General features: G+C 40.5%; 1 protein-coding gene across 8 annotated transcripts in view; it reads left to right on the top strand.

Moving 5' to 3' along the window:
• The window catches only part of LOC124634356 (dual specificity protein kinase CLK2), a 55,685-nt gene that overhangs the window by 37,336 nt on the left and 2,003 nt on the right, over window positions 1–16,346 (top strand). For 3 of the 8 annotated variants that reach the window (XM_047169910.1, XM_047169911.1, XM_047169909.1), the window contains 9 exons: window positions 10,674–10,755; window positions 11,362–11,428; window positions 11,851–11,964; window positions 12,290–12,380; window positions 13,261–13,440; window positions 14,220–14,349; window positions 14,897–15,041; window positions 15,589–15,694; window positions 16,043–16,190. In XM_047169910.1, the coding sequence (XP_047025866.1) occupies window positions 10,674–10,755; window positions 11,362–11,428; window positions 11,851–11,964; window positions 12,290–12,380; window positions 13,261–13,440; window positions 14,220–14,349; window positions 14,897–15,041; window positions 15,589–15,694; window positions 16,043–16,190 (1,063 nt within the window). Of the gene's footprint in view, window positions 1–2; window positions 2,309–6,079; window positions 9,760–10,673; window positions 10,756–11,361; window positions 11,429–11,850; window positions 11,965–12,289; window positions 12,381–13,260; window positions 13,441–14,219; window positions 14,350–14,896; window positions 15,042–15,588; window positions 15,695–16,042; window positions 16,191–16,346 lie in introns of those variants that run through there. The other 5 variants (XR_006984847.1, XM_047169905.1, XM_047169904.1 and 2 more) reach the window with 4 other exon arrangements.

Raw genomic sequence — 16,346 nt, 5'->3', positions numbered from 1 at the left:
TTTTTTAAACTTAGAGGAAGTGCGAAAGGATGGTGTGATTCGTAATATCCAAACCTCGCCAAAACCACAAAAAGTGTCCACCCGTAAACCTGTCTTCTCCTCACTAGCATAATACATGTAGTACATCGTAAGCAACGTGCGGAACCAGAATAAAGCGTAAAACGTCAGCGTGCCTGTTTGGGATTACACGCGGGACGGGTTTGGCTTGCGAGTGCGCGTGCGCCTTCGCCCGTGAAGATGTGCGCGAGAGACGGCGACCTCCTCGCGCTTGCGCCCGTTCTATTTGTGTTCGCCTTCGTCACTCGGAACGCCTTCAGTCAGTCGCAAAGCTGAGCCGGCCGCCCGGCGCGTCTCTGGCGCGCTGAAATAGTAGTCCACCGCGTCGGGCTGTGGGCGGCCTGTCCCCGGAGCCATGGCTGCCCAGCCGCCGCGTCCACCCCCCAATAACCTCCTGTTCTGCGGACCCCCACCCGCCCTTCCGCACGTGTTATTACTACCTAGTGATGCTGCATGTGACAACGGTGACCCCACAGTTGCATCCAGCACGACCAGCCAAACATACGATGCGGATGCCTTACACGAAATAAACAACGTGGGTGTGCCAACTTACGAAGGATTGTACGATGATGAAGTAGAACTTATCGAAGGCGGCCCAAAAATTGATTATCAGTTGCCACCAGAAAGCTATTTACGAAGAACTCATAGTTTTGACGTATCGGATATTTACGCTGCAAATATCGCTCACGAAATAGACTCACGTGTCTTCCGACATAGACGATCTGAACCTGATTTATCTAAGTACAGATTATTTGCTGAAGTGACAGTGGAATGCACGCCTATACAGCCTCCCCCGCTTGTGCTCAACAACCCATTCTACGACGGTTCGTATGCACTAGATTCAAGGCAATTAAACCCAAATGTGGTGATGCTGCCAGAAAACTACCTAGCTTTTGAAGATTCGTTCGTTCCTTCGTGGGATTACAAACCGGAATATATAAACCCTGAACTGTATTATGATGGATTGCCTTTAATTCCTTCAAACGACCCCTGGTCCGTTTATTGTAATGAAAATGCTGCTTTCGAATATTATTCTCCTAATTTTGAAGCACCGTTACAGGAAGATGGTGTTCATTATACACCCCTAACGGATTTAGATTATGCTATACCACAGTATATGAGTTTACCAGTGGTCGAACAAGCTAAACTGGAGAATTATGTTAACAACAGCAGTTTTAAATCAGAGGAAAACAATCCGGATAGTGCAAATGAACCAGGTGACAAAAATAACAACGAAACCAATACACAAAAAACTGATGTTCCAATGTCAACTGTTACAGTGAACGATGTGGTTAGTGAAGATGCAAAAGTTAGTGCCATTGACTCTTCTGGTAATAGAAAATCGTCTACTCAAAGTGAGGAATCGTTGAATGCTGATATTTCTATCGATGTGACATCTAGTTTAGCTTTTGTTCCAAGTAGTAAAAGTTCACAGAGACCTGATGATACAGACGATACAAGTGACGACACGTCTCCGTGTTCTACAGATTATCACGAGGCGTCCGCGCTAGATTTAGTTCAAAGTCTCGAGGAGCTTTCTTGTTGTGATAGTACTGATTTCTCCCAAAGTAGAGATGACGTTTCGCCGACTATTCCAGAGTTACCCAAACCAAGTAATGCTGTGGCAATAATAGAAAATGAAAATATGCACAATGCTGCAGTTATATCTACAACTACTGCTTCAAATCTACCTCTAAACCAATTGCCATCCATTCCATTTCACGAACAACTACCAACGCAAGTACCTCCTATTCAAAACAGTAAAGCACAAAAAGAACAACCAAAAACAAATGTAAGATTAGAACAAATCCCACAAACGTTAGAACTTGATAAAAAAATTATACCTGTCCCTGAAGTAGAAGCAAATAAACCAAAAGAAACGTCACATAACAAAACGAATCAGCAATTGCCAGAACCACAACTCCATAACCATAGTTCTAAGGTTAATGATCAAACTTTGAAAATAACACAACAGCCGCCTCTGGTTCCACCTGCGGTGCCCACGTCATGGCTGGCTCCAAGACCACCAGCTTGTGTTACTCAAACAAATGTAGCGCATCCGCCGCAGATACGTGTTCAGAATGTCGAAGGCATTGTGTCAGATTTGCAGAAGAGCCCTAAGGTTGCCTCCCAGCCACCTGTGAAAACTCAGCAGCTCGTACTAGAGCCTCAGCCTTCGTGCTCCTTCACGCCACAGCAACCAACACACAGCGCACCGCTCAAACCAGAAAAGCAACCTAAAGAAGTAGAGGTCAGCCTTAAAATCATTTTATGATTTAACAAATATTAAAGCATTACACTTGGTGTTAAATTAAATTTGTTATACGAAAAGTAACTGCGCCACGCGCTGCCAGCGCGCGTGTATTGAGAGCAATGTGCATCTATTTTAGCATATATTATTAGGTCAAGGATTTAATTTATCACTATCCTCCCAAACAATTGAGGAGCTGTCTACAAATCCTGCTAAAAACTTCCTTATTGGTAAATTAGTAGCCTTTTAACTGTTTTCTATATCCAATCCTCCATATTAATTTATCTTGTGATTTTAAGATGTTTTTAACGTCTGCTGCATGGATTTCCGTATGAAAATATAACTGATAATTGCCTTTTGAACACAGACATAACGAAGCTTGTAATAATTGTAAAAATAACTTTCATCGAATAAAACAATGATTTGTAATTTGCTAATCTGTAATAAACAACGTTATAATTATGTGTATGGTGTACTAAAATAGTAACAGCAGCTGGCACGATCTATGTGATTCCAAATGCGATCGATAGATGGCGCCGCGAGTAGTTAATCTCGCGCAGAAAACATGAACGACGCATGCGCACAGAAATAGTAACGCGCTGATCACCTTCACCTAGGAGAGACAACCGTCACGCATTCTGTTATGATAACACTGCATGATTTAGTTAAATATTGACTGAACTTTCGCGATTGATAAACCTAAGACAAAAAAATACCCACGTCACTCGTGATTAGAACTACGTCAAATTTTCTGTAATAGTAAACGATTTCATTTCAAACGTGAGTAATTGTCACAGTAAGAGTTTGTAATAAACAGATCGTAGAAATCGCGAGTCATACATGATACGTTTGCCTAATGAACACTCATCAAGAGGCGTGCTTCTCAATTGTTTTGAATTGCGAAACCAAAACTAAATTGTAGCTTGTTCAATCCGGATCGAATCAGACGTGGTCCATATTATACATTGTAGGAAAAATGTAACGCCGTAAATATGAAATAAGGATATTGTGAACGTAATTTTATTACTGGAGCTAGGAAAATGCTAAAAGATTTTGGATAAACCAAAACGATCCAAACACACTGAATAAAATTCATTGCCAAGAGGTAGTTTTCATTAATATTATTAAAAAAAAAAAAACAAAACCTCGAAATAGAAAAAGATAACCACCAACAGAATTGCGCTTTGCCCTTTTATCTGCGTATACAAAGTTAGATAAGAAAGTACCAATATCAAACATGATGTGTCACTTTCGACCCACTCCAGAGGGATGTAAAACGCAATGTAACAAACCCAAGCGCATGTATACTGGAAAAAATATAATTTGACATAATACCTCAGATAACATTGCATCACCTAATGTGATTTAGGTAATATCCGCCATCCGTAATTTGGAAAGTTCCCTGTTATACCGTTTATAATTTTCCTAATACCGCGACATATAGACGCTTGTTTGTCACGTATTTATATATAATAAACTTATGTAATTGCATTTAGCTTGACGCCTATGTCAGAGGTCAAGTTCATAGGCAGAGAATAGGCTATCGCGTATCATTAATACTATATGCCGTGGCGTGCTGGCCGCCAAAGGCCGAGATATGGTCTGATAAATGCGGTACGGCCGTTGTTTTGCCCACCTATCTATTTGGTAATGCCCGATTCCTTCCGGCCGACCTTGCCGATATCGCTCAGGTTACGGCTGCTCGGCGTACCCGCACGGTTTTACCTCGCCAAATTACGTACTTGTAAACCCTGCCTTAAAGTATGTCTTTGTCTCTGATTCTAATCAATGCCTGACTATCCCTCTCCCTCGAAAGCATTTCTCACAAAATTTCATTAAAATCATTCTATTTCGCTAAATGGTTTTCATGTTAGACTCAAAACAAACCATGTTTACATGTTTAATACTCAAGATGACATAGGCATGATTTTTTCAAGTTGATATAGGTATACTGCCGTGCTACCGAAAAAGGGCACAACTAACATTTTTTGTCAAAATGAGTTATATATATATTCGGAATCAGGAAAAAAAGGCATATCTGCCTGATTTTTTGTGAATTTTTAGCTGCAAAATAAACAGAGATAGCATAAGCTTAAAGGGCACAACTACATCACCTTTTAGTTTTATTACAATATTATTACAATAAAAAGGCATATTGTATTATGTGACTTTTATCTTACCTTTTTACTATCGATATATTTAATGGAACGAACATTTTGGCAATTAATGTAGAAAGAAAAGTCACAACTGGCAGTTATGCCCTTTCTATTTACCCCTACGCTAATAAATGTTATATAAAAAAGGGACATCGGCGTTATGAATTAATTCTAATATTTTCTGTACCTATATATTCATTTTAAAAAATTACCTTTTCATCGTAAAATTTTAAATTTTTACTAAAAATTTAACATTGAAAAGGCATATTTGGTTATATGTGCCTTTTCAACATAATATTGCTCCTTTCTTGTTATTTTTTATGTTAAGTTAAAAAGAATTATGCTAATTATTAAATATATCCATTTAAATTAAAATATAATATCGCTATCGTTGTGTACATACCAAAAAAACACATTTTTTTACATTTTCACAATTTCGAAAAACACATTTTAAACGTGTTTTTTTTAACAAAATTCAAAAAATATTTTAAACTCGATTTTCTCAACATTTGTAAAATGTTAGTTGTGCCTTTCTTAATAACGACGGCAGTATATGTTACTGATGAATTTTCACTCCATTTGTGACTCAAGTGCTAGTTTAATATGCATCATGGTAACGACATGAAAAACATGAATTTTTAAACATTAATTAATCATAGATAGAAGCAGTATACGACTATTGTAAAACAAAAACCCTTTGTAACAATGGTAATTATAATACTTAGATACATTATCAACAACAAAAGCATTTATTATTTAATCTAGTAAGAGATAAAAAGGATGTTAACCCTAAATAGGTTTCCATTTTTTATAGAAAATGAAACAGCAGATACTTAAATTTTAGTTTCATTAACGGAAAAAACAACTGTGTGTGTGTTCAAGAACATACAACTCAAATACCAAAAATTCCCTTCATGTTTTGTCGCTGGAACTACAGCAATGTTAACGAGTAGGACGCGGATCAATCCTGTTTAAACCGATACCAAAAGCTTGAAATTGTTTGCTCCATTTGTGCATGCCATCTTTAATTAAATGCCTTCGAATGGTGAAGTGGCCCCACGCATTATAGTGTCGGTCGCTGGACGAACCACACATTGTTTAGCCTTTTTACACTAATATTTGAGTTAAAAACTTATCTTTTTGTTTGTGTCATCTGTATCGTCCGCGTTATTGTGGAGACACGGGGGTATCGCGCGCCGCTATACAGTAGAGTAGCAACCGGCCGGCTGGCCACCCGCCCCACGACGCTGGCGGCTCCGTCGCTCGTCATCAGTGCACACTAACACGACACAGTGCAGTGCGGTGCAGTGAAGTGCATTATGGCCGAATTGTCTATAAAACAAGAACGCACGCGGCTCCCCTTACGGTTCGGTTCCTTTTATGAGCTATATAAGAAGTTTCTCAAGGAGCACGGATGCAAGTGGCACGATGTCTCGAAATTGCTCTCTGTGGTCGCGGAGATCCTTTTCGATGTAGACAGTGCTTGCAGCCGGCTAGCTGGCAAGGTCAGTTGTAAGCAAACATTTTCCACATTAATGTGACGTATTCTATTTCTGTGAATATGTAATAGTATTAGATATGAAGTTTAAAAAGTTTTATTCAAAATTATTATCTTTATTTCATTATTATTATCTTGAGTAAATATTTTAATACATATTTTAAATGTTACACCGCGTGACATTCGATATTTGTTATAATTTAGGTACCGTTTTGACTGTCATTTGTATCTTTGAACAGGTGCTATTTTACTAACCATGACAGTGTTTTATTTTGGATAAATGAACCCAGTAAATAATCAGCTCATATACACTCGTATCCATGTTAATTCCATTACACAATCACATTCTACTCGAGAAATATCTTCTCCAAACTTGGCGTAGTAGGATATGCATTGTCAAGACCCTTTATAGTAGTGGCAACGACCGACGGCTGTGGCCAATCCCGTTAGGGTTGTTTTTACCTGCACCCCAATAACAAACGACCCCTAAACAGCTGTTCCCCAGTAAGTCAGTCATTCAGTAACGTACTACCGACGCGCAATGTTAACCAATAATAATTCCCATGTGGCATTGACCATGCACAAGTGCTATGACAGCTTCATTAGTGGCGACCAAGTCGCATCAGTTTTGTTGTTACTTATTACCACATATCTCACCGTGCACAAAATCAAAGCCTTCAGTCTCTTAAGTGCATTGGAGAAAATCGTTAATTTTAACTATCCTGTGCTGCTAGATGAAAAAGGGGACCCACGGGTATGTTTAACATTTTAAACATAATTATTATGCTGTACTTCATCAAAAACACAAAAAATTGTATGGTTGCTGTAAAATACATGCACCAGTTTTAAAACGCTTGCCGATATTGATCAGTAATTAGAAGCAATACGGTAGTTTGCAATAACGTCTACTAATAGTGTTGAAAAATGTTTACCCGACGAGTGAAAGTAGAAAATTGCAGACCAGTAGAAGGTACATGCTTTGGCATTGGCGAGGCGGGCTTGCTGAGTTACATAAAGAATGCAAGACATTTTGTGTTTACTCCGCTGCACGAAATTTCAGTAAACAATCGGACGACGGTAGTGCTGCGTATTAAAACATCAATTATTATCGAATTTGAATGCTCTTCATCTATCCCCTTATTTAGATAGAACACAAAACAACGTCTTACGAAACATTCGTTATGAATCAAGATTCCGGTTTAAATAAGCGTAGTTTTAGATGTCGAACGGGGACCAAATATATTGTTATTACGATATGATAAGCGTGAGACAGCACGTAGCTCGTCCGTGTCACTTTATCATCTCATTTCGACTCCGGTAGCGCCCGCATCCGTCCTACAGTTCGTTCTCTTATATAGGTGATAACGCGTAGTATAACATGCTGAAGTGATGATTATTGGACGTAATTCGTATAATAAGACTATGGCTATGGGGGGATACATTATACGATAATGCATCGTATTAAATGATAAGGTTGTGTGTGTTGCGTGCGCACGCGGTGAGTGTCGGCCGTGTCGGTCGCGGGCACCGTCGGCATTGTTCACAGCTCGCACGCGCTCCACTGACCTGGTTACCTACCGCTTATTGACAGAACTGTCTTGGCTCCGCTCCTCACTGTTCAGAGAAAGGTGTGCATCTCCACCTCGGCGATGTCACAAAGCTCGATTACCAACACGCCTGTGTGAAATTTAATGAGTGTGAATGTTTGTTTACACTGAAACATATTTAGCACGATGACGTCCATGATGAGACTATTGTCGGTGATATTATTATTCATAATCAAACCAAGACAATTGAATCAGAAGGGAAATGCAATTCCCTATTTCTAAACTTCGTTCAACAAATAACCATTAGTCATATATCACAAATAGAAAAAAGGTCAATTGTTACCTTGCCAAAGTAGTGACGTGACGGGGAACTAAATAATTTGGCTTTCTTTTTAGAAATATATCACTGGTCATTGACCCTTTGTTTTAGTGAAATATAGATTAATAGAATAGGCCTTTGAAATGTGATGTACGTTTCAATAATACGAAAAAACGTAGTAAAGTGTAATGCGAAGAAATGTGTTCTCGGCGGGGCACCTCGGCGTGCGCGGGAGGGCGCTCCCACGGGTTGCCGATATTTTTAGTGCACGACGATTACTTGGCACCGGCGGCCGCACTCGGTTGCGCTAGTGATCTTTCTGAAATTCGTTCGCGCTTAGGTACGCTCTGGATCTCGAGATAGAACCAGTCTTATGTCCGGTGGCGAACAAGTAGCCGTGTAAACTAGAAAAGTCGTTGGTGCCTCAATGTTTCGTTAATTGATTTGATGGTGTAAATATGATGGTTTTGGACTATTATGTGATATATCCCGGTTAATGTGTTTGTCATAAATTAGAAGAAAAAACTGCCAGAGTAAACAATATGGCAAGTTTGAGCACAAGTGCTAGTGCAACGACGAGTCCCCGCCGTCAACGATATAACAGGTCCTCTACCACGAGCGTGACACAACTGTTGTCAGATGGTTACTCCAGTTTTATCAACCGCTTGACTCGGAGAGGACCTTCTGAAAAGACCGAGATTATTTCCGACCCAAAGCTTACCGCGGCTCGTTCACGATTCGATGATAAACTAATTTCAAGCAAAAATTCTGCGTTGGCGAATGCACGGCGATACGAGAACAATGGCCACATCTCACCGTATACATCTTTAACGTCCGGTGCGCCGGCGCGGAAGTTGAACGATGACCGTACGTACTCGAGTTACCTGGGAGCGTCCAAGTCGCGCATCGACACATCACCTTTGCATTCTACCTCCGGGATTAGCGCACTCGGACGCACTGACTCATTCCGCAGAGCTCACTTGAAAGATAATAAATCATCGCCGTTCACTAAACGGTACCCTCTGAAAGAGCCCAACAATAACATTGATAGCATTTTATTAGGTAGTACACGAAGTCGTTTGGAAGATAAGTACTCCTCAGTGTTAGATAGAATAGCAGTTCAGAAAAAAGAAAGAGCAAGGAAAGAAAAGGAAGACCGTGACAAAACATTAGAGCCTGAACCGACTTTATCACGGGGATTAATGAGAAGCTTAACGACTGCAGTTTTTGGTGAAAACTCGTTCAAAAGAAACAATTATTCTCATGAGAAAATAAGGGACAAAACCCCATACAGGAATACTGCAGACCGGCGATTGTCTTCTAGTCATAAACAAAAAGAAGAGTACAAAAATGGATTTGACATTCCATTAAAAGATCGCCCTTATTATGGCAAAGACAGAGATAGTGTGTATCGGAGACATCAGAGGAGGTCTTTAAGAGCGGAAAAAAGCGAAAACAATGACCGGAAAATGGGCAAATTATCATTGCGTCCTATAGATATAAACATACACCCAGCGGCTCGGGATCTAATCTCACCACCCCAACAAACTACCAATGGCACAAGTACAAAGTTAAAGACAACCAAAACACCGGTTGCTTCACCGGTGAGAGAAGTAGGTCGCCAGAAACAAATATATTTTCCATCGAGTGATGAAGACGACGACAAGACCCCAGTCGGAGACCGGGTACTCAGCGAACGGGAAACAAGGCGAAAAGAAATTCAAGGACTCATAATGAAGTACGCCCATTTAGATGAAATGTACGGACGAATTGGCGATAAGGAGATAAGCGACGCCACTAGCGCAGTGACCGCTCCCAAGAAGGTGGAACCTTTAGCTGTGGGCGATGTAGTGGTGCTGCCGCCCGAGCTGCGCGCCCGCCAGAGGCCGCAGCGGCCGCGCCACCTCATGCGGCACGCGGCCACGCCGCCTGTAAGCACACGCTAACCAACCGCCTGCGCACTGTGTGCCGCTAACATACACCTGGTCTGTGGTTTTCCACTATTTACATATTGTACCATCGTATGCATTGTTTCCGTTGTCATATTATTATTCATGCAAACGGTACCGACGAAATGCTACAACTAGTCAGACAACAAATAATTGAAGCTATTTGCCTACCTACTAGTTCTTACGGCCAAATAATAATAACGTTGCAGTATAAATGCATGTATTTTGCAGCGATTCTTACAAAAAAAATTCTTAGTACCCACGTAGTTACCAAGAAAACTAAAAAAAATAAATCAGAAGCGGGTATCTATTAAAATGCTTATCTTAGTGTAACTAACGATGCCTGACATGACAGTCGATATAACGTCCAATAAGTAAAATGCTAGTGCATGTCTTTAATTTATTTGTGCGTGGATTAAAAACTAACATGTGTCTTTTGTGTTTTAAAATATTTTCAAATTCAAAACGTAAAAGATGTTCCGATATTTCTATTCTCCGTAAAGTTAGTAATGTGACCTAATAGCCTAGTATTTTAGAGAGGTTCGGGTGGACACTTATCCTAAATTACCTGTGTGAAAGTAGTGCAAGAGATCGGAATGTGAGCGGTGTGCCATCTCCCATCCCCGGTGCGTCCCGGTCCCGGTCCCAGGCCGCGCGGTGCACAGCGGTACCGCAGCGCCCACCCGTCCGCCCTCTAACAGCATGTACCTCGACACACCATACCAATTGTCGCTTGTCTGACGGGCAACCGTTCCATTGTCTGATTGTTGGGTACAACACTACTCGGGTCGTGCGGATCGCGTGGCGCTCTTCGCGGATGTGCTGGCGTGTGGCGTGATGTCTGCGCGGCGCGGGCGGCTCGTGCGGCGGCGGCGGCGCGGCGCTGGCGCTTGCAGAGCTCCCGGGCACGCTCCTCCGTCAAGGACGACAAGGACGGACATCTGGTCTACTGGCCCGGATATGTCATGGGAGCGAGATGTTCGTGTCCACACCCATAACTTAAACAACTCTATTACATTACATGTACACACGCCTACACCACACACCATACACCGACACACACACATACACAACACACTATTCAAACATTGCATAATAAACATTCAGTACACTTTCACAATAATTAAAACCCAAACACTAGTTACATTATAATATGACTCACAAAAACATAACACCACACGACAGAAGGCAGAAAATCAGAAAATTCAACAAGAAACCGAGTTTGTTCACACAATATCCACCGCCAAGTCCTCGCAGTCAGTGATTCGTGTTTTGAAGATTTCAGACTTAAATTTCTGCTTTTGAAATGTATTTTATAATTTTGATAAAAAGTAACAACTTACAGAAGAATCCAATTTGGATGTGAAACGAAGTCATGTTGGAGCCTCGTATATTGGTCATCTATCACTATTTGTTGCGATTCTTGATACTTAAACAGTTGATAATCTCAAGAATTATTCATAATTCTCAGGATGTTCTAACGTGTATCAGATAACGCATAGTGAATGGAATACCAATGCCGATTCCATCATGACTTTGTGCCGAGTACATTTGATTAATTATGTTGCCTTGGTTTCATTGCAGACAAAATCATCGACACGCTCGGTGAGGGCACCTTCGGCAAGGTGGTTGAGGTGAAGGACTTGGAATTGTGAGTATCTTTCTTTATTTAAACAACGTGTAGCTACTACTTTTTGTCACCAGTGCGATACCATCGCTCCTTCGTGGCTCGTGCTCAAATGTATGCAACTCTCCAGTTATTTGCATATCGCCTTATATACTTTATTGTGATGCCATATAACTACATTCAAAATGTGTAGTAGTCACACTTGAATGATGAATTTATAAAATGTTATACAATGGAGTAGTACAGTTCCCTTCGAGTAAGGTGATGTGGTGTCGTTCACATCGGCGCCGGATGATGACACGCATTGTTTGGCAGGACACGCCTCACTAATTATTCATTTCTATTTCCATTTGTTTATAGTAACACCGACAAAGTTCAATACTTATTGCCAAAATTCCGTATTTTATGTACAGAAATAAAACATGATATCTAATTATAAATTCCAGAGAGCACCGAATGGCTCTGAAGATAATCAAGAACGTTGAGAAGTACAGAGAGGCTGCAAAACTCGAGATAAATGTCTTAGAAAAGTTAGCTGAAGTCGACCCTGATTGTAAAAAGTGAGTGTTTGATTTTATTTGTATTATTATTGTGTGCGACGTCACATGTTGATAGTGGAGAGCGGTGCGGGCCGCGACGCCGCGAATGTAGCAATATCTGACCTTGCACGTCTATATGCGACGCCGCCGCCGCTGGCGCCCAGCCAGCACCGCCCGATGTCAACTCTCACACCGAAATACCGTCTGCCGCACCACTCACATATTATTTCATTACTTATTATTTATCCTATCATCTGGATCAAACCATACCATTGGACACTTACACTAAAACATGAACAGCCATCTATAGAATGAAAGCTAAAACGATTGTTTGTTTCTATTTCAGCTTATGTGTTAAGATGTTGGACTGGTTCGAATACCACGGACACATGTGCATCGCATTTGAAATGCTCGGACAAAGTGTATTTGACTTCCTGGTGAGTGTCAAGTTATTATTATCGTTCCTACAATTGTGCATGTTAATGTTCACTCAATACTGTATGCGTCATCGACATGATAGCTAATAAAGTGTGCGGTAATGGTTCCCTGACATGCGGGGTTATTACATTCCCGATGTCAATAATATCCATCGAGGCTGAAATATTGTTTAATGTTTTTGACAATTTATGCTTGACATTGAAACAAGATGATTGTAAATCCTATTGCAGTTGTACATTATTGTTATAGTCTTTTAACGTGACGGGCCAAGTACAAACGTATATAATTCATGAATGTTTTAGAATCAGAGACAGCAAAACATTCCTAAAATATTTCAAGGATAATAGAAATATTTTGTATGTTAAATGTGTGTGTCCAGAATAATGCATATATTTTCTAAACTTACAAATAATGTCACAAAAATAACTTATAAAATCTATAACCGTCAGGAAAAGCAAAGCTAGTTCTATATTTATTCGGAATCACTCAGAATAAACTTCTGGTATTCCAGCGACATTTATTTTGTATATTTTCTCGACGCTCAGATTGACATTACCGTTTTATTTATGCATTTCCCGGCTTACGTCATAGTTTTTGGTCCTGCGCCAGTCTCTCATTCATGATACACGTCCTGTGATCAACGCGCAATGTCATCGATCGTGTGCTTTTTAAACTCCGCCGATATACCCATGATATTAATGTTTACTCTGGGCTTTAAAAAGGATACTTTGCAAATGTCATGGTTAATTGTAACTAATCGAAGTGCTAGATTTGCTTCTATGGTTATATCTAAAAGATTAACTTGTTATAAGTAGGTAGGTTTTGAATGAAGACATGTGAATACGAAAATAAAACTATTTCGTGTTTGTACATTTCCAGAAAGACAACAACTACCAGCCGTACCCGCTGGAGCAGGTGCGGCACATCGCCTACCAGCTCATATACAGCGTGCTGTTCCTGCACGACAACAAGCTCACACACACAGATCTCAAGCCTGAGAACATCCTCTTTGTCGACAGCGACTACGAAGTTGTCAGCGTCTACAACGCCTCCAAAAAGGTACGTTTATTTCACAGCAGTCAGTTCATGTAAAACATTGCACACTAAACTGCATCCGATTTGACTGGTATCCGACTCCAGGAACATTATTAGTCATTTAACAGTAGGATATTTAAGGTGAAGGATTAGGTCAAACAAGCAATTACTGAACTACACGAATGGAGACATAATAGTTCCTACAAATAGCATGTTACCTATCAACAAAAATGTGAAACATTTTTGGCAGTTGGCGAAGTTCCGTTGACGCAATTAGAATTCGCAATAAACACATCAAAAGAATGGTACTGAAAGCAGTGACGCTCGAATACCATAATACAACAAATAAGCAAACAAACTGGAAATTCTCTTCGTTCCGTCTAATATGTGCAAAAATGTTAACGATCCATCGAGCAGTGTTCTTCCAAACGTATGTGTACATAATATGATCGTTAGTGCACGTGCGTGATGGCCGAGCAGTGAGTAATCGCCGCCTCGATATAGCGCACTCGCTATTTTCGGCTTTCCCGTAAGAATCAGTCGCTTCTCTAATGACTATTTACATAACACGATGAATTGGAAAAGCTATTTTCTACGTATTTCTGTCACCCACATTCTTCGGGATACTTTCATGTACCTCTATCAAATCTTATCTTGATCGATTCGTCTATTTTACGGCGCGACGTAACCAAGTCGCATTATAGTTAACGTACATCTCGGAGTCGACAACGCGGATGAATTTCAATATGTAATGGTAATTTTATTGTGTAAATGATCTAATTTCTTCACGTATTTGTTAACAGAAGCATGACCTGATGCGGGTGAAGCGCAGCGACGTGAGACTGATCGACTTCGGCAGCGCCACGTTCGACCACGAGCACCACAGCACCATCGTCTCCACCAGGCACTACAGAGCGCCAGAAGTTATATTAGGTACGTACTGACATATTAAACCGACAGTTAGTTCATAAGATGTATCTAATAACTCAGCGATATGTGATAACTGTTCCCCGCGTGTTTCTCCGCGTCTAAGGGTCCGTTCAGATAGACCGGGTCGGAGAGCATCGGCGCGCATTTTTCTTTTCACACAGACCGGGGCTGATCGGCTGCGCGAGCATTAAAGAGCATGCAAGCGGAGCCAAACGTCAAGAAAAAAGACACGATCGGAGCCGGCCGGCTCCTCTTATTATTTCACACCGAGCGCATTCGAGCATTCTCAATGACAAAAGCAGTGCTCATGCTAAAATAAACCTTACTTCAAATACTAAGTACTCAATTTTCAACGTGTTAAGAATTTGCTCTGCTCTCCGACCCGGTCTATCTGAACGGACCCTAAAGAGAACGTCGATAAAATATAGCCTATGCTATACAGGGATAATGTAGCATTCTGTTGCTAATGGGTTTTTGAATTTGGTTCAGTTGGTTTTGAGTAAATGGATAAAAACATAAAAATACAAATGTTTCCTCTATGTATTTTCAGAATTGGGTTGGACCCAGCCTTGTGATGTATGGTCCATCGGCTGCATCATGTTCGAGCTGTACCTCGGCATCACACTCTTCCAGACACATGACAACAGAGAACACCTCGCCATGATGGAGCGGATCTTAGGACCCATACCTTACAGGTTTGTTTCACAAGCATTCATTATACTGACACTATTCAAACTGTGGTAATTACTTGCTGCCCTGGTTTGTATGACTTGAGCATTATGTATTTGTTCAAAAAATGCAGTAAAGAAAGTGAAATGTACGAAAAAATAAATATTGTGCTGCAAGTAGGCCGTAGAAAGAGAAAGTATACTAAGCGCAGACGAAATCTCGCCTAGACGATACTTGATAGTTACAGTTAGCATTCGCTTTTCCATTTGCTAAATTGATAAAACGTATGCTTTAATTTCCTAAAAACATATTCCTAAAAACACATGACTGTAAATCGTATTATTCGTGATGTTCTTGTGTACGGTAGTAAACTGGTCCACTTTACTCAAACGATATAAGTACGATGTATATACCGATGAGCTGTTCAAATAAACACAACCATTTGTTCCGTACACAAGTGTGCCACGCGAGGTAAACTTGTCTTGATTTCAAAAATAAAACTAGGTCAAATCACATTTGAAATCCACATATTTATTTAAACTTTGTTCAAATATTATCATTGTATTGTTTCAGAATGGCACGCAAGACAAAAACAAAATACTTTTACCACGGCAAATTAGACTGGGACGAGAAATCGTCAGCTGGCAGATACGTCAGAGAAAACTGCAAACCACTAATGGTAAGTTCGTGTTGATTACATTTAATATACCTACTCGCTTTTGTTTGCGGTTTTATACTTTTCATGGCCAACAGTTCGTTTCTCTGTGTTGTCACTTGTACTTTTCTTCTATAATTCTTTTTTTTATTGTTAAAAATTGAATTCTATTCTATTTGAGTTTCACACCACACGAATATTTAAACGTTAAAGTTTGGATAGGTGTAAAGTAATGTGTATTTATTACGCTTTCACACAAAAACTTCTGCTGAACATTTTATTGAAATCAATACATTTTCATCCGGGCTCTTATTCCGAAGTATTTTATGTTAAAAATATAGCTTGTTGATTGATTGTTGTGTGTTTGCGCAGAGGTACCTGCAGAGCAACAGCGAGGAGGCGCGGCAGCTGTTCGAGCTGATCGCGCGCATGCTGGAGTACGAGCCCTCGCAGCGCATCACGCTGCGCGAGGCCCTCAGCCATCCCTTCTTCAACAAGTTGCCGCACCACCAGAGGCTCGGTCAGTACACCACTTAGCTCCATTTAAAAATACATAAGGAAAGGCAACTGTCAAAACAACCGTTTACTTTAAAAATCTACTATAGTTTTCAGAGAAGGCTTAGACAAAATTACGTTTGAAGCAGCACTAGAGCACTATCCACTGTGTAGCCATGTG

Source organism: Helicoverpa zea, chromosome 11, assembly GCF_022581195.2.
Source record: "Helicoverpa zea isolate HzStark_Cry1AcR chromosome 11, ilHelZeax1.1, whole genome shotgun sequence".
NCBI lineage: Eukaryota > Metazoa > Arthropoda > Insecta > Lepidoptera > Noctuidae > Helicoverpa > Helicoverpa zea.
This window is presented reverse-complemented; position numbering and strand designations above follow the sequence as displayed.